At 43.0% G+C, this 18,111-nt stretch overlaps 1 protein-coding gene across 3 annotated transcripts in view; it reads left to right on the top strand.

The window, feature by feature from the left end:
• Window positions 1-18,111, top strand: part of WASHC1 (WASH complex subunit 1) — a gene marked incomplete at its 5' end in the record, with an annotated part of 38,489 nt that overhangs the window by 13,176 nt on the left and 7,202 nt on the right. For all 3 annotated transcript variants that reach the window (XM_084206046.1, XM_084206047.1, XM_084206045.1), the window contains 2 exons: window positions 14,061-14,172; window positions 14,874-15,020. In XM_084206046.1, coding sequence (XP_084062172.1) covers window positions 14,061-14,172; window positions 14,874-15,020 — 259 coding nt within the window. The remainder of the gene's footprint in view (window positions 1-14,060; window positions 14,173-14,873; window positions 15,021-18,111) is intronic.

Here is an 18,111-nt window from a genome sequence, read left to right as displayed (position 1 = left end):
GGGAAGTAGAAGAAAATACAGGGAACTTTCCTCCACTTCCCCCCTTTTTGGGCAGTTTGGGAAATAACCCATGGGACAAGTTTCTGCCAATTCTTCTTTCCAGTCATTCTCAAAGAAGCTTACTTGCTCTCAGGTATGGCAAGGTACTTGGTGAATGAGACTGCAGAGTTCATTAGTTCATAGACAATCAAGGGATGTGTGGGTGCAAAACCACAGGTTAAGCTATGGCTGAGACCTAGAGCATCCCCACTGGGCCCAGCCCGGGAGAGCAGGCCAGGACTGCAATCAGGAATCATTTAGAGCAGGGTACATCAGCTCAGCATCCCTCTCCATCATATCCCTAACTCTCAGGAGCAGAGACCCACCTGACTTTCTTCACATGAGGAGCATCAAAGCTCTTGGTTGCTGGGCAGTAGAGATTGATGTCTTAGGCCAGTGCTGTCCAGCAGTGCCTTCCTCTGAAGAAGTCCTGTCCTCTTGGGGCTGATATCAGTGCTATGACAAGACCAAGAGGCTGCATGTCCTTCTCAACTTTATGCTTTGAAGTAAAGGAAGTTTTAAGCTTGGGTGTGTTAACTGAATCCAAGTCATTAATCTCTTGTGGAAGCTGCAAAGATCAGATTCACTGCCTGTAGTTACTTATATATTAATACTGCTTAAAACATAAATATTCTAACATAATATCTGTTTGAATTTTACTCCTGGGTTTTAAGGGAGGGGTTTTGATACAGGTCACAGGAGGTGGGATGACCAGTTTAAACCCTCAATTGACAGTAGTCTTTCATCTATTTGTTTTCTCATTACCAGTACTTTCTGGGTGGGAGACTGTGTTGGAATCATGTGCTTTGGTGTATTTTACAGGAATGTTGTTGGGATAAGTGCTTAAAATAAGTGATGAGTTTAGATTTCCTGATATTCCCTCCTAGTTAGGTAGGCTTGTCCTTCAGGATTTCTCAGTTTCTGAGGAGTTTGTGTTGGCAGTAAATGTTAATAATTTCTAATATTGTCCATTTGCTATTTAAAGTGTTCACTTTTGAGTAATAGATGTGTAGAAAGTTGTTTTTGCAAGTTATCTCATGGAGTGTTACGGTAGTAGAAAGAAATCAAATGCTTGGGATTGGAAGGTTGTTATCAAGGTGTCCAGGATTTGCCTGTAATCCAACCCCAAGTTGTCCTGTGTACAAAATACCCCATCCTTATATTTATTTTTTTTTTAGTTTATGGAAAATTTTCTGCTTGTTATTTTTTAAAGGTTTTATTCAGTGTCTTTTGCTTGTCTGGAATAATACTTTGCTAAACCAGTGTATCCTGTTTCCTCCCCAGCTGGATTTGAACTAATTTCATATTACATATTTGAAAAGGGCTTTAATATTAAGCAAAAGTTTAACTGAGAGCTGCACTCTGAAAAGCGTAGCTGGAAAACAGAAGCACTGTGGAAATGCTGTTTGGGGTGGGGAAGAAATCTGGTAAGGCTGTGATAAGGTAAGGAGTAGCTGCTGGGCAGCAGAGCCTTGAGGGATGTTTATGACAGGAGCAGAGCTGAGATGTACTTCTGAAAGTGAAAATACCAACACAATCTTAATCATGAGGTACATCTGTGTGTTTTAAAGACCTCTTTGTTTTAAATTTACTACTGTGATTAGTCATGATCATCAATAATGGAAGTGGGGACTAGTACATCAGTGTAAATGTGTTTCATTTAGGAGGTCTGTGGAATGGAAACTTGCCAAGAAGGGTCTTGCTGCAAGCTGCACTGTGCTCTTTGTTGTGCACTGGGGCTCTGGGTTGCAGCTTGGAGCTTGGACACTGCACTGTGTGTGTTCCTCTGCTGGCTGCAAGGGTTGATCTTTCTAGGAAGAGAGCTGTCCACTGGGAGGGCTCACCATGCAGGTGAGTTTACACCAAGAGACGCACTGTAGCACAGGGAATCAATTTTTCTCCAGTTATTTTGAGAGTGTTATGACTCTTGTTTAAAAACAAGGTGCCTCATGGTACTTTGAAGTTGTCCCAGAGGTCATCTGAAAAAGGATGCTAGGTCTAGTTTTGTTTCAGGTACCTCTCTTGAGAGGCTGTAGGAGCAGTTGTTTGCTGCCAGGAAGATAAAGCAGAAGCAGTGAGGTAAAGAGTGAATGGAGTCTCCTGCAGACATGAGGAAATGGAGAATGGGGACATTTTGCCTGCAGCTAGTTGTTATTCTTGTAGATATATGTCCAAGTAACGTGTATTTATTTTCCTTTTAAGTGTAGCACACACTTTGTAAGGCACCTTTCATTTGTTATGGCTGCCATGATCCTCTGAAAGATAACTTTGACAGCTTGTGAGGATGTATCTTCAGAAAGCTTCCTAGAGTGTAGAAAGAAGACTTTAGGAGGTGACACAAGGGTGTGATCATCATGCTTAGGAGGCTGGGAACAGCTGGCACTAGCAGGCATCCTACACCCCCATAAAAAGGCAAAGGGAGTGTGACTGTTCTTCAAGAGACCGGGTCACAACTCTTTCTGGATGCTGCTAAAATCCTTAAGCTTAAGATCTTCTGGAACCTGACCTGTGCAAAATTACAGCAGAGGTGTTCTCCTACTTCTGGAATTAGTCTCAAACCTGCTAAGCAAAAGGAGGCACACAACAATTTCAGACTTTAGGGAGCTCTTGAGAACATTCTTTCTACTCTTACAGCAGTAGTGAAATATCTTGTGGAAATACGAGACAGTTTGCTTTAAAACAGATGGTATGGGCAATAGGGAAGGCAAACAGTAAGGAGAAACTAAGGTAATTTCAGTACATATGAATTGTTCATTCATTTTAGTTTGTGGGGTTTTTTTTAATGCTGACAGGGAAGTCTCTTGTTTGTACTCTGTTCCTTGTTGGAGAAAATTCAATATTGAGTAGCAGCCTTCAAGTTCTTGTGAGCTAATTTTGTCCAGCAGTAAGTCTCTGTTAATTAAAAGGGTTTTGGCAAAGATCTTATGAACTTCTCCATGCAGAGAGTAATTCCTTTACCCCTCAGTCCCTGACTGCAAGTGGCTGTGGCTCTTACTCTCTGGAAATAGGCAAGGAGAAGCATGTCATAACAGCAGTGTGAGGCTGTGTGTGCCTCACAGCAGAAGTGTTCCCTTATTTCTTGGCCCATGGCTTTGGCAATATTGTTGGATTCTCCCACTCCCACTATTCTTGATACAGTAACATCTGTCATGTTATTCTTTTATTACCCAAAGTGATAGCTCTACCTTCTCAACCAGCTTCAGACACTGGAGATTCACATATGTTGTAGTAATTTTCTGTTCCTATGGATGACTTTTGTGTACTCAGTCAGCCCTGGAGGAAGAGATTCAAACAAGTAATTTTGTTTTACAGGCATGACTTCCATTAGGGATCCAGCATGGAGAAAGCTGTCTGGAAAATAACACTGAGTGGTTTGAAATGTGTATTACAGGCTCATTTCTATGGGGGTGTGCACACTGAGGGGAGAGTGGGGGAGGAACACCAGTGCCAAAGGTCTGTTCTTCACACATGGCTGGTGCATTAGATTCCCTTTCCATGGTGCTTCTTTCTCTCTTGTTGTGGTGCTGTCAGGTTGTGCAAGTGGGGAAGGTTCTAAGGGTTTAGGTGTAAATGCAATTGACAGTGGAGACAGAGCAGTGCTTTTGGAGACAGGAGACCTATTTGTAGGTGCTAATGAAGGAGTTTCTGATTTTCTTCCATCTGCATCTTCCAGAACCTAAATTACCCACCTGGGGTTTCTCTTTAGCACACTATACCATCCAAATTCTTTAATTCAGGCTCCAGGAACTTTCATCCCCTCCTCTAAATCCACCAGACAAACATTTTATTGAAGGAATTCACCATGCTGTGTCATTAATAATTTTTATCCCCTACTCTGCCTGGCACAGCATGGTGAATTGGATTCCTTTCTTAATTTATCCAAGAATATGATCCTTATTCCGGATTAATGTGCATTATAAAACCAGGTATTTGCATTTTAATTTACTTCTAGGACTCTTGTTTTAGATTGACCAGCAAAGCTGAATCTGAAAACATGCTTGATGGACCTAAGAGGCATTCCTAACAAGACATTCCTTTTAGAAGAGGAGGTAAAGCTGTTGCATTTCTGCTCTGTGTGAGTGCAGTAGGAATAGCCTTCTGGTTGTTTGTGACATATATATAACATTCCAATATATATACCCATATATATATAACATTCCAGTAGCTCGGTACCAAAAAGCAAGGAAGTTTGTGGTCTCCACAGTGCAGTTCTCTCTGTTGTTTTGTCCCAGTAACTGGGTAGTTTGGTTTTGCTTCAACAATACTTTTGAGAGTGACATCCTGGATTTTGTTAGTTCTGGAGCGAATTCAGACTCTGTGTGGTTTTTTTTTTTCTTTTTTCTTTTGAGGAAGGGAGGGTGAGAAGCTCACAACTGAGCACCAGACAGGGTTTTCTTTCCTTTTTCTAGCACCCAGGCAATTAAGGGAGTGAGGAACAAACAACCACACAGCCACAATCATGCCCTTCATTACACTTCATGCTTACTTTAAGCTGGGATGAGGAGTTTAGCTGCTGTCAAAGCATTTGTCACAAGAACATTTCATGTGTGTGTCACAGGGATAGTGGTTAAGCTAAGTGTATGAATTTACAGTTCTGGCAGTTTTGGGGTGGGGAAGGAGATTTGGAAGGTACACTGTACAAATGTGTTCTGGTATTACTGTGAAGATAGTGTTTCCATTCTTAATGACTAATTGTGAGTTAGTGCCTGGAAAATGATTTTTAAAAAATTATCTTTAAAATGACAATGGGGGAAATGAAATCATGTGTCTAGACCAATTCTAAAGGTGTCTGATCGCTGATGTGCCTCAGACTGTTTCATTGAAATGACAGAGCAGCTGTCAGTGCAAGCAGAGAGATATCTGCTTTTTGATGCTGTTAGGAGCATCTCTGCCTGTGGCCCAAAGTTTTTAGTGGAAGAGTAACTAGAAATCCCTCAAGAAAGTAAGAAAGTGCTGTAATCACTCAGGAAAGGTGTTAGATGGATAAGGTGTCATAAAGAGTTGTTCTGATTTGTTAAAGAAGCACACTCAAATTGTTGATGGGCAAATCACAGAAGGTAACTTTTGAGATTTGAGCGTGACTGCAATTGATTGTAGGAAAATGAAGAAGTAACACTAAACAACCTCTGTTTCTGAAGAGTAAATATTATTAGATAAAAAAAAAATTCATTTGCAAAAAATTTGTGAAGAAATCTTTCCTTTAAGAGAAGGAGGCCTGTTTGGGAAGAAGATCTGTTAAGAGAAGTTCACTTAGAAAGCAAAGGCAAGGAAGGGAAAAGCTAAGTTAGCAAAGAAGTTTTGTAACTGGCAAAGGGCTGGTAACTGTTTCTGAGAAAGTCTATCTTATGTAGTTGGACTTGTTTTAATTGTAACAAAATTTTGTGTGGATCTTGGGAATCCACAGAGTTCTCCCAGGATGCTGAAGAGAGTCATTGCTGAGCAGAAGCAGTGAGGGCAACGAAATAGAATTTTCACTGAGATGTAAGCTGTTGAAAAGTACAGGGATCACTGCATGATCCCTGAGAATCCCTGAGAACATGAGAAGCAGAAACCTAGTGCTGAGTGCAAAACAGAATAATGGTCTGGGTACTCCAAGTCATACTTTAAAGGCCAGTTTGGTAATTTACCAATCTGATTACAGCTTCAACAGGTCAGCACAGTGAGGGAGGACCACAGAGGCAGACCCTTATTATGTGATCAAAGTCAGAAAGGAAGTAAGAGTTCTGAGAAGACATGAAGTGTAGTTGTCTTTAAACAAACATTTTATGGTAGCAAGTCCTTTTTCTTGGTTGGGCTTTCCTTCTCCTGAATATTGAAGTCCAATTGCGCAGAACAGCAGTTTTTATAGAGTAAGCATTAGCTTGTAAATGATAGCTTTTAGATATATTTTATTGAAAAGGAGACTGAAGGGTTCAACTTGTGACCTGCAAGTAAAATTTCATGTGATTGCCATCAGCTACTTGGAAGTGGAGAAAATTTCAAGTCATTGCAAAAGCCTTTACTTGTAAACATGTGTCCTAAATGTGGGTAAAGGCTACATTTTGGATCACAAGAAAGAAGTGGTGGTGGTGAGAGAATTGTCAGTGTTTTGTGTCAGTTCTTGTTGGCTGTAGTTTATTCTGGCAAGCAACGGTGGGATTGATTTGGCAATGGCAAGACATTGAAAAGGGCATATGAACTTGCACAGTTGGCCTTAAACTCAATAAAATGAAAAATTAAGCAGCTACTGAAAAATATGTGGTAAGTCCTGTGAATTAATGCAAAATTGGTCAAGTTAGTGAATAATGGACTGAAAACCTGATCTGCTGAGACTGTACTGTGAATTTCCTTAGGTTTTCTTTGTTCCAGGGAGCAAATGACTCCACTCTTGGTTTCGCAAGCAACCAAGACTTAATTAACACTTGGAAATTGCTTGGAGATCTTTGGGTGAAAAGCTATGAAGTTCTGAGGATATTTGATTAAATGCAGAGAAAAGCAGTGCTTTTCTTGGAGAACAGTGAGAATGTGAACTGCTATCACCAGGAATCATTTTCTGCTCTGGAGGCAGGTGTGTTTTACTCAGCATTCTTATTCTTGATGACAATGGCTTGTTTTGGTGAGATCAGCAGACTAAGAGCAGTGTTTGTGCTGTGTGCTGTCACAGTATGAAAAACCTCCATCCCAATAAAGGAGTGGGAGCTCAGCTTTCCTGATATTTTCAGCCTCGCATCAGGGCAAGACTTTTAGAGATGATCACTTCATTGTGTTTTGTTACACATGTGTAACTGAGTACTACTTACCTTGGTGGAGAAAACTGATTTAAAACCATTTGGAAGGTATGGGGGAAAGCTAGGAATGAAGAGAAACTTCCTGACTGCCTGGCCAGGAGGAGGAAGGCTCTGCAAATGTCATTCCTCCCACATGATTATGGCAACATATCTTTGGTCAAGCCTAAAAGGGCTGGGGTGGCTGCTTGTCACTGCTCCTCTTCTGCTGTTGCTACCTTCAGGTGAAGCTCAGAAGAAACAGTATTTCTGGCTGGTGGCTTATGAATTTCTCTTGCAGCCCCACCTAAGAGAGGGCACAGATCAGACATTCCAGTCCAGGCTGATCTGCCTCCTGTGACTATTGCTGGTAGGGAAATGAGCATAATGTCAAGTAAGAGTGAGCTGTGTAACAGAAATATTGTCTGTGTAGAATCAGACATGGTACCCTCAATGATCCAGAGGAATCTCAGATCTTTTTAAAGACATTAGCTCTCCCTACCCCAGATATAGTTCACAGCAGGGTCACTTGGGCATTTCTCCACTGCTTGTGTTTCCTGTGACTCTGTAGTGATACACATTTTCTTTTCAATGGGAACAGGGAGAAGATCTTTGGCTAGCCTGAGAATGGAGCTTTGATGGGAGAATGAGAAACCTAATCTTTGTGTACACACAGTTGATTAATTTAAGGTTACAAGGTGCCAAAACACCTTCTCAAGCGATCTGCCAAGCAAGATCTATTACTTCAAGCAACATGGAAACAAAATTTATTTTTGACAGCCTTGTAAAATTCTGTCCAAACAGGATTAGCCCTCCTTTGACAAGTAATTAAAAAAAAAAAGAAGAACAAAACTGAAAACACTTGAGGCTATTACTACAAAAGATTAAGCTTCAGTGAGTAAATACTTAAGAAATTTTTTTAAGGATGAGTGGAAACTCTAAAGATAACAAACTATACTTCACTAGTGACTTTTACTGGTTACAGTACTAGTATCAGTTACTACAACTCCTCTCCTCTGAGGAAGGGCTGAGAGAGCTGGGGTTCAGCTGTTCAGCCTGGAGAAGAGATGACTTGGAGAAGACCTCATTGCAGCCTGTCAGTACCTAAGGGGCTCATAAGAAAGACGAGGACAAACTTCTTAGCCTGTACTGGTTTTAAATTAAGAGGGTAGATTCAGACTAAATATAATGAAGACATGTTCTGTGATGAGGCTGGTGAAACACCAGAACAGGTTGCTCAGAGTATTCAAGGCTAGGCTGGCCAAGGCTCTGACCAATTTGATCATCTGAAGATGTCCCTGCTCACTGCAGGCGCTTGGACTAGATGGCCTTAAAGGGTCACTGCCAAGCCAAGCTGTTCTATGACTGGGATTCTATACTGACTGTCATCTCCTGCCTGATATCTCAAGACTCTTCCTGTGGCTGCTGCTTTGAGAAGCTATTCCACTGTCAGTGGAGGAACTCAAAAGGTCACTTGAGGAAACTCCAGCAGTACTGGTAAAGAACCATTTTCTCCATTGCTTCATTTAGAAGTAATGGAGTTCCTAAAGTCATCATTCCCAAAAGTTGTTACTGTGATGGTAGGACCTGTGTTGTAGATGTATATTAACACTGTTAATGGAGATTCACCAAAAGTAGCCTGTATAGTTTAAAGATCTAATGGTGTACCTTATTTGCAAACACAACTTTCTGCATAGTATACACTGACTTTCTATTTAATATATATTTCTTCTAAAGAAACGAAAGTGCATCTGCTTTCAGACCAGTCAGTGGTATGAGACAAGTAAAAAGCTTGGAAGGTTAAAGAGGAACTTGTTTGTGACCTTTTTCTACAATGAAAAAAAGAGAAGCTGCTTTTCTGGAGAAGAGAGCAAGCTGCAGGGGAAGAGGGAGAAGGGTGCTGTGATGGTAGGTTAAAATTCTAAGTTTCCAGTTTTTACATAAACTTAATTCACAGTAGTGGGAGTGACTTCTGAAATGAGAGATTAAAAATCAAAATAAAATGGTTTTTGTGTGAGAACATGACCTGTGGAAAGTGATATATGCTGGGTCCTGCTGAGGATAACCTGGCAACCTTGATCACTCTCAAATCTGCAAGACCATTCAGCATCACAGGAACAGGGCAATGTGCAAATGCTGAAACACCTGCAAATCAGGCTTGAGGAGCAATCAGAGTGAGATAAACATTAATTAGTATAATACCCAAACCCTTAATGGAGGAAGGAACGTTGATTACACAGCCTCACTTGGGAGTTCTTTCTGTCAGAGACGGTGTATGATGACAGTTTCTGATTACACTTACTCAGATAAGAAGTAAGACTTTAAAAACTGCTTAAATATGGAGAGAGAAGAGCAGAAAGCAAACAAGTTGATCTTTCGACAAGTGGTTGAATGTGTTTGGCTCTTCATAAGAGTATGTATTTTTCCTTTTTGCCTTTCAAACTTTTGAGGTGAATTGTCTTTGTGAGCTGATTTTGAATGCTTCCCTGGATCACTGTAAACCATAAGTGTCTTAGACTTTCCTCCCCCTCTCCATCTCGATCCTGAGATGTTGCCAGCTGCAAGGGCAGAAGCACTGAGTCAGAGTGGGGAGTGGGCTTCTCACAGTGTTCATTTTGACACTTTCTTTCCTTGTTACCCTGCTCCAGTACCAGCTGCTTGGAGCATCTGAGAATAAAATTAAATACAACAACCATAAACTCAGTCCCTTCTTATTCATGCCTCCTGCAGTAAGGGAGAAATTTAATAAAAGCATACATCATTTAGCCCACAAAAAAAAAAAAAGAAAAAAGGTAGCTTGACTTTTAGGCAAGAAGCCAAGGTTTTATAGAATAAATTTACTGTATGTACCCTGAAGTTTAGAACAGCAATGCCAAGCATCCCCCTGCTATCTCTGAGGCTTGGAGCTTGGGCTGGGAGGTGATGAGAAGCCTGATTTTCTGTGATGTGTACAGTCCTCATTTAAGGAAAAAGTAATTTAATACTTCGTCTGCCTTATCCTCCTGTGCAACTTCATTTCTCATTCTGCTCTGTAATGTTCTTTCTCCTTGGTTGATCACTTACTTTTATACTTCAGACATGAAAATGAAGTTCTTTGGTATTCTAGAGAGGTTTGCTCCAGCCTCTGTTGCCTAACCTTTCTTGTTCACCTTGGTGTGCAGCTTGCCTACTCTCTCCCATTTCAGAAGTTTTGTCATCCCTGTCACTTTTGGGTGACGTGGACATTAAACATAGAGAGCAGAGGGTCTCTGGCTGCTGTGATGCTTCCTTGCATCCTTCCTGTCTTTCTCAGGCACCAGTCTTGGAATCTGTTGGCCTATCTTTAAACTGTCTCTGATTTTAAACTTTTTTTCTGTTGCTGGATGATCCTTTGCAGATATAGATGATAAAAATCACCATTTTTTTGGTTGGCACTGTGAAGTGCATGGACACTCCCATACAAATGTAGCATTATTGCCAGTGCTGGCAGTACCATCAGGCAGTATCCAGTGTCCTGGATGCCAGATTCCTAATGCCTCAAATCTTTTTCCTGTGGGAGTAAGGAAACAGTGAATTTTCCACCATGAATAGACACAGACACAGCAGAGGAGGTCTTTCAGTAGCCATCTGAATGTGAGATTTATCAGAGGAGTTATAACAGAGTAAGAGGAAATGATCTGCTCTGTGGTTGCAGATGTACAGAGGATAGGGAGCCAGCAAGAGAGGCCCCCAAGAGGTTCCCAAGAATTGGGAGGAAGTATTCCTGGAACTTGCTGTGGCTGTGTGAGAAAATTGCCTGTAAAATGGAGAATGGCTTAAACACAGCAGGATGAGGATTTTAGGACAAAGGAGAAACAAGGACTAAGTTGGGGGTGAAGTGCAGAGGGCTTGAGGGCAAAAATATTTCAGAGGGACAAGAGAAAGTGAAAGCTTGAATCAAAGCAGCTGAAAGGTTGGCTTTAATATCTGCTTAGATCAAAAAATAAAAGTCTGTATGGATTAAGAGATAATCCACTAGATAGATTTAATCTGCCATGTGTATTGCTTCCCCAAAGAAAAACACTGGGAGGGCAAGGTAGGTTTGGCTCAGTGCCCAGCATTTGAAGGTAGGTGATGTATTCTCCTTTTTTCACAGACCCCCCCTCCCCCCTTCACTTGTCCTGAATGAAGCACATCCTGCTGAAAGGGAGGGGCTGTAGCCTCCTGCTCCTTTGCAACTCCAAAGTCATATTGAATTTAACTAAAGGCGTTTCTCAAGCAGAAAAGAGCACTGAGAGCAAAATAACACAGCAATGACTAAGAAAATAGGCATGGGGTAGGTTCAGATGCTCATCGTGGTTTTGGCTGCCTGAGCAATTGGTTCTGAGAGGCAGTATTGGGCCATTTTATTAACACTTAATCCCTCTTGTCCTAATTATCCTCGTCTTCCCTTTAATGGGAGTTAAGGCCTGAATGCCACCTTTCCTCCAGTACTGCCCCTTGGCCATATCCCTCCATCCCTTCCTTCCTGTTCCCTTTCTGTACAGAAACTGGTTGAGTCCTTTGAGTAAGTTCAGTTTCCACAGCAGTAGAAATAGCTGATCAAACATGAGGAGATTTTCTCCATGTTTTTTTTTTTTTTGTAAGATATATGGTGTATTATCTCTTCTAACTAACACATCTTGAACTGTTCATGCTGACAGTCATGCACTTCTAGCAGCCTGTACACATGGAATTTCAATTGGTTGGATTGAGGGGGTTTAATTTTTATTTCCAAGTTATCTTGTTCAGCAACAAATAATTCTCTAGACTGATATGTATTCCTTCTGTGTTGTGGGCCTGCATCTGTACCACCTCAGGTGAAGGTTTTTTGCAGATCTTATAAGGTCAGTGGGATTTGGCCTGTCAAATCCTTGAGCAGGAGATCACAGGAGAATGTACAGAATGCCTCAGAGAAGATCCATCATGGTTTGAAACACCTGAGCTGGTGCTGGACAACTTCCCCAGCTTGTGCTGGGAACAGGCTGGCTGCCTGATACAGTCTCCTTTCACTGATGATATTTGGTGGGCAGTGGGGTTGGATGTCTCCCCTCTTTTTTTTTCTTTGAGTGAGAGAAGGGAGGGGAAGAGGTTGGTACCTGGGGATAATGTGGGGCAGGAAATGGAGTGAGGGAGGTGTTTGCCTCTCTGGACTCACTACATTCATGAAGTGAAAGGGAGGAGAACATTTACTGGTTTCCAGGCCTGAGCTTGCATTACTGTTTGCTTAGCACTTCCTTCTGGGAGAGGAACATATGCCTTGTCAGATCCTGAAAATTGTGTCTGGAAATCAGCAGGGTACCGGCTAAGAGGCAATTGATACCTCACTTTTATTTGGAGCTTCAGGAAAGCTTTGTGGAGTTCTTCTAGGAGAGAGGTCTACTCTCAGGTGAGAGAGAAAATTGCATCATTGATTTGAAGGAGAGCAGCAAAGCAGAAATAAATGACTAGGTTTTTTCAGCTTTGAAGGAAGCAAAAATAGTCAGATGCCCCTAGAGTGCAGCACTGGAAATAGTGTCAATCAATACAATTATGAAACCTCTAGAAAAGAGGTGAACTGTGAGGTGGGAAAATCTGTTGGTGAGAGCAGTTAGGAAAGATTTAGGTCCTTCAGAGGCATCTCACACTTGAACAAAACAAGGCAATGGGACAGCCCTGTGACACATGAAATTTGCTGCAGACAGGTGCTAGGAAATGCAGACTGAAAGGAACAACAGAAACTACTCTGAGAACCTATCAAGTGTAAAAGTGATGTGAACTTACTCCACTGAGGCAGAGGGAGGGTGTGGGATGGAAATCATGAACAGATTTGTACTCAGTGTTGGTACAAAATACAAGCTGTTAGACTGTGTTTAAAATAAAATGGGGTAATGGAGAATAGTTCTGAGAGGGAGAATCTCATGAGGTTCAATTTTGCTCATCTCCCACTCCAAGCAGAATAAGGTAGAAACAGGCTGTGTGCTATCATGCCATATGCATAAGGAGGAATTTTTCATGCCTCCAGGAAGAGGAGAGCATGGCTATAAACAAACAGAAATACTTCCAGTTTAGAGCAAGTGAGGGGTTTTTTTCAGAATGGTACAAGGAGAATAGGCTGCTTGTTCTTGCTGTTTTTCACTATCTACATTGAGGGGGGGGCTTTATATTTCTACACTATAATAGAGAATGTGCTGCCCAAAGTGAAAATACTGGAAAAGATGGATTTGGTACAGTTTGGGATTGGGAATCATGGATCACTGCTGATCTCAAATTCATTACTGAAGGGAATTAGACAGAGCAGAAAAAGAACATGAGAGCTCTCTTCTCAAAAGCAAAGAGAAACTCTTGATGAAATTTAAAGACAATACTTGAGATTGCTTTTTACAGGCACAGAATGATCCAGTGGAACTGGGGTAAAAGTTCAGATGACTTTTCAGCTTTTGACCTTGTAGCTGGAGAATCTGCTGGTTATGCATGGGGAGGGAGGCCTCTTTGAGAAGGTGCTTCCATCATTATCTGTAGCTGATGCCTGCTCCCAGCATCCCAAAGCAGTCTGATGCTGATCTAGTGCTATGGTTTATCTGCATCTGGCAAATATGCACCACACAGCCCTTTGCTCACCCTACTCCCTGCAGGGTGGGGGAAGGAGAACTAATAGGGTAAAAGTGAGAAAATTAATGGGTTGAGATAAAAACAGTTAAATTATTGAAATATAATAATAATAATGTAATATAAAGGAAAATAACAAAAAAGAGAGAGAAATACAACACACGAAAGATAAGTGATGCAAATAAAAACAATTGCTCACCACCAGCTCGATGAAGCTTGTCAGTCCCCGAGCAGTGGACCCCAGCCAACTTTCCCCCTAGTTTATATACTGAGCATGATGCCATATGGTCTGGAACATGCCTTGGGTCAGTTGGGATCAGGTGTCCTGGCTGTGTCCCCTCCCAACTCCTTGTGGTAGGGTGAGAGACAGAAAAAGTCTTGACTCTGTCTAAGCTGAGCAATAATTAAATGATCCCTGTGTTATCAACACTGTGTCTGTTGATAGTTTACCATCTTTCTGTGCTTCAAACAGCTACAGGAACATGATGCTGTGAGTCATGGATTAATCCTACTTCATGTTGGAGTACCTAAAGCTCTCAATAGGATGGATACAAGCATGGCTCAACCATCACTGTTTTTCACTGTAAAACAACCCGCTCCCCTGAGATTCACATCCTTCTCTGAGGGGCTGGGAGCTGCTGTTTTGAAAAGAAGCACTGATTATTCAGCTCAAGAAGTGTTCTTGCCTCCTAGGATCTCTCAGCGGGTGGAGGCCAGCCGGGCACAGCTCCGGGCAATTGGGGAGAGAGTCACGCTCGCCCAGGCCAAGATTGAGAAGATAAAGGGCAGCAAGAAGGCTATTAAGGTAGTGACTTCAGTGAAGGCTGCATGGCCTCTTTTCTTCCTTCTTTCTTTGCTCCTGACATAAGCTCTGGAGAAGAAAAGGTGCTCAGCTGCTACAGCTGCTGCCCACTCACCTCTGCATGCCTTACTGCTGAGCAGGATTGTGGTGAGAATCCCACTCCTGATTTGGCCAGTGGATGAATTTTAGACCCATGAGCCACACAGCTCCAGGCTTTATGTAGCCTTTATAGGTTTCTGTCCCAGCTGCTTCCTGAGAAAGAGAAAAGAATGTGCTGAGCTAAGCCTAACTAAGACCTTCACTTCAAGCTCATAGACACTTACTTGAATGAAAGCTGCTGTCAGAGAGACTCCCTTTAGTGCATCTTAATCCCATTAAGCCATGTAAAACTGGTGAAAATCCTTCTTTCCCCATTCTTGCTCCATTTTATACGGTACTTCCAACTCCTTTCCTGCCAGTGGAAGCATTTTTGCCAGTGATCTCTAGTCTTTTTAGAGAGAGAGAAAAGCTCTGGCAATTCCAGTTTCAGAAGTGGCAGCCCATGCATTTTGGATCTGTGCACATAGCCCTTAGGAGCCTGTTGACTCCAAGGCTGTCCATTCCCACTGGCAGCACAGATTGCATGTTTGCTCCTCTCCATGTGTTTCTGCATCATAGGATTGCCTTGTTGTTGGGGTTTTTAGTCCCTCCTTGTTTCTCCATAGGTATTTTCCAGTGCCAAGTATCCAGCCCCTGAACGGCTGCAGGAGTACAGTTCAATTTTTGCTGGTGCAGAAGACCCAGCTAAACAGAAATGGCCAAGACACAAGATTCAGAGCAAACACCAAATGCTGGATGAAAAAGCTCTGCAGGTAAGGAGGAGAACAGACCTTGGGAAGGACAAGCAGAGAGAAACCTGGAGGCTGTTAATCTCTTTGATAAAGTGGGCCAGGGCTTTGGGACATAGGCTAGGAGTAGAACATATTTTCATTGGGCCTGTCAGTGGGGAGGGTGTGAGGTCAGACTGGGAGGCTTATGGAGATGCCAGTTGGAGAGGGCCATGTCAGTACAAGAGTTTGTCTGGGTGGCTGTGAACTGCCAAGTCTCTGGAGCAGTTCCATTTCCTGAAATGCTGCTGTTTTCTGTAGCAGTGTTGGTGGGTGCTGTGCCTGGGCTTAAGGCTTTGGCTGTGCATAGTGAGGCAGCTGTGATCAAGCTCATAATAGTTTCAGAAATAGTTTCTGAAGGCTCTGATATAACTCTGGTGAGGGGGGGAAGGTAAGGAGGCTTGTGAGCGTGTCAGGAGAAAAAGGAGTCATTCAATAAAGCATTTTTCTGCCCCAGGAAATCATTGCACTTGGGCATTGTCCCTGGGTTGGAAGGACAGGAGGAAGAGTTGCCATGCTTCAAGTTTAAAAGTTGCTGTGTATGTGCTGTGTCAGGAGTAGCAGATGTGCTGTTCCTAGCAGGTTGAGGATCAGTTTGACAACTTCCCTGCTCTCCACCCCTAAAGAGACTTCCTTCCTCATCCTTGTGTGACTTGGCCAAAAATAAAGCTGCCACTGAATAATTTATCATGCTAAACTTCCCTAAGTGTTAATGGAGTTGAGACTTCACGCAGAGAGGTGGTTATGAATATTTCAGCCAGGCCAAGGGAGCAGGATTGCTGGCCAAATGGAGAGCTGGCAAACTTGAGCAGGGTTGCTGCTTCCTTCCAGTCCTGGCAGTAGCACAGGCAGAGCTGCATGGGACGTGCTGGTGTCTGGCAGGGAGGCCAGTGAGTGCTGCTGTCTGGCTGGTGGCCCCATCCCTCTGGCTGGGTGGGGAGCAGAGGCAGGCAGGGAGCAGACAGGGAGATGGGCTCCCACCCTGAAGGGCTGGTGCTGAAGTACAGCCCCTTGCACAGGGAAGGGATTGAGAAGAGCATCAGCTGTTAAAAAGTAGTATCCCTCAAAGAGCAAATGGTGTGCCTGTTCATCTGGCCTGCTGGCTCCAGTAGGCTCCTTGTGCCATTCCTCACAGCCATGTGCCTGGGATGCCATCTCCTCCAGTCCCAGTCAGTCTCTGTACCATTGCCATGTTCTGCCCTTTGTGACTAAAGCTGCCATCACCACAGGGGCTTGGTTTCAGGCCATGGGGGATGTTTGTTGCTCCCCTCCTGTGACCCATCTTCTGATCCTCTTTTGGGACTGTTGATCTTTCTCTGGCTTTGCTGAGTCTGCCTCATGCAGCAGTTGTCACTGTTTCCAAGCTCACACACACGACCTCCTCCCTGGGGTGGGTGATGCTGCTGTCAGCTGGTGAAGGATGGAGGGGCTGATGTGCTGAATGGGGCTCAGCATGGCCAAGCTCTGACCACATTCCAGGGGGACAGGCCCTTCTCAGCCATAGCTGAGCACAGAGCTGGATGTGCCTTGCAGTAATGAAATGTGACAGGGAGAAAGAAGTCTAATGTTTGCTGTTATGCTTTCCTCAATTATTCAGGGCTTTCAGCAGAGGCTCACTGCCTGTTTTCACTTCTGATGAGAGCCTCTTTCTGCGAGCAGTTGCAGTGGCCTTTGCTAAACTCCACTTGCACACGTGCACACAACACCTCATCAGGAAAGCGAACTCTGCTAATGTCAGTCTGAGGGGAAGGGGTGGCAGCCTGTGCTCAGCCTTTAGGGTTTTTGTCTGGGGGGTAAGCAACTGAGTTGGAAATGTGTGTGGTTCTGCAGTTGATTTTAAATGCTTCCCCCTTAGAATTTCTTCTTGCCCCCTCAACCCCAAGCAAGTGAAAACTCAGCTGTTGAGAGGATGCTGTTTAGGTTGGTAAGGTAAGCACTGATGGGTAAGAGTGCCAGAAACACAGTGCTTGTGGTGAGCCTGGAAAGCCCATTGCTTTGCACACTGCAGTGGTAGCAGCAGGGCAGGGCTCAGCAGGGAGTGGCTGCAGCCCTGTGGGGCTTCCCAGGCACTGGGCACTTCCTTTGTGGTGGGAGCTGTGTGTGGGTGCTGCACATGCCATTCAGGAGACTGGCAAACAGAGTGGGAGATGTGGTCTGCCTAGGCTTTGGAAGAAGTCCAAGCAAAAGTTACCATCCACTGCTGGAGTAACCTTGCTAAGCTTCAAAAGTGTCAGTAACATGGCATGTCCTTGTGAATTCTGCCTCTCCCAGAGCCCACTGTAGGCATGTGGAGGCTAAACCAGGCTTTTGTCACTTGCTCATCTTGAAATACTTTCCCAGCTGGCCTCAGCACTCCATTGGCGTGGGGGGATTGGGATTTCTGGTACATCACACCAATTCCATTTGTAATAGTGTGTGTTTAATTAAACTGAAAAACCAGAGTGAATTTATATATTTTTAACTGTAGGTTCTTTGGAAGAAAAATGCCTGAAAATGCAGTGTCCTTGGGGGTGTGATCCTGCCAGGTGCCAGACCCCAGGTTGGGGTATTTGAGCATTCAAGCAACCTCCATGACTTCAGTATGTCAAGGCTGCCAAACTTTGGCTTAAGAACTTAATGTTCCTATAAGAAAACAAATTTTTAAATGGCACCTTATTTTGTAGAATTCACAGTTGCAGGATATTTTTGACAGTGTGTGGAAGTTCCAAATTTCATAGCATATCTAGGTACTTGAGTAAGACCAGCACTTCGATGGCATTTAAATTAAAAGGATTATATTTCACGTTTCAGAATACTCATGCTTAGTGCTTTTATAAATTCCTTAGATGAGGTTTGTAAGTAAATGTAGGTAATGGTTGTTTTCTCACTGTACCCTTACAGTGATGCACAATCTGAAATATACAGAGAGAGAATTAAAAAAGATAAATAAATGACTTGAGGGCAAAGTGTGTCTGAACAGTTCTAGCAAAAAAAGTCAGTATTCCCTCATGCTTAAAAAATTAAACATTGGGAAATGAATACTAATGATCAAAAGAACTTTTATTTTTAAGTATCTGCTTCTACAATCTCTAAATAA

This window comes from Fringilla coelebs, assembly GCF_963513975.1.
Source record: "Fringilla coelebs genome assembly, chromosome: 5".
Taxonomy (NCBI): domain Eukaryota; kingdom Metazoa; phylum Chordata; class Aves; order Passeriformes; family Fringillidae; genus Fringilla; species Fringilla coelebs.
The sequence above is the reverse complement of the archived record's forward strand: the minus strand, read 5'-3'. Positions and strand labels throughout refer to the sequence as shown.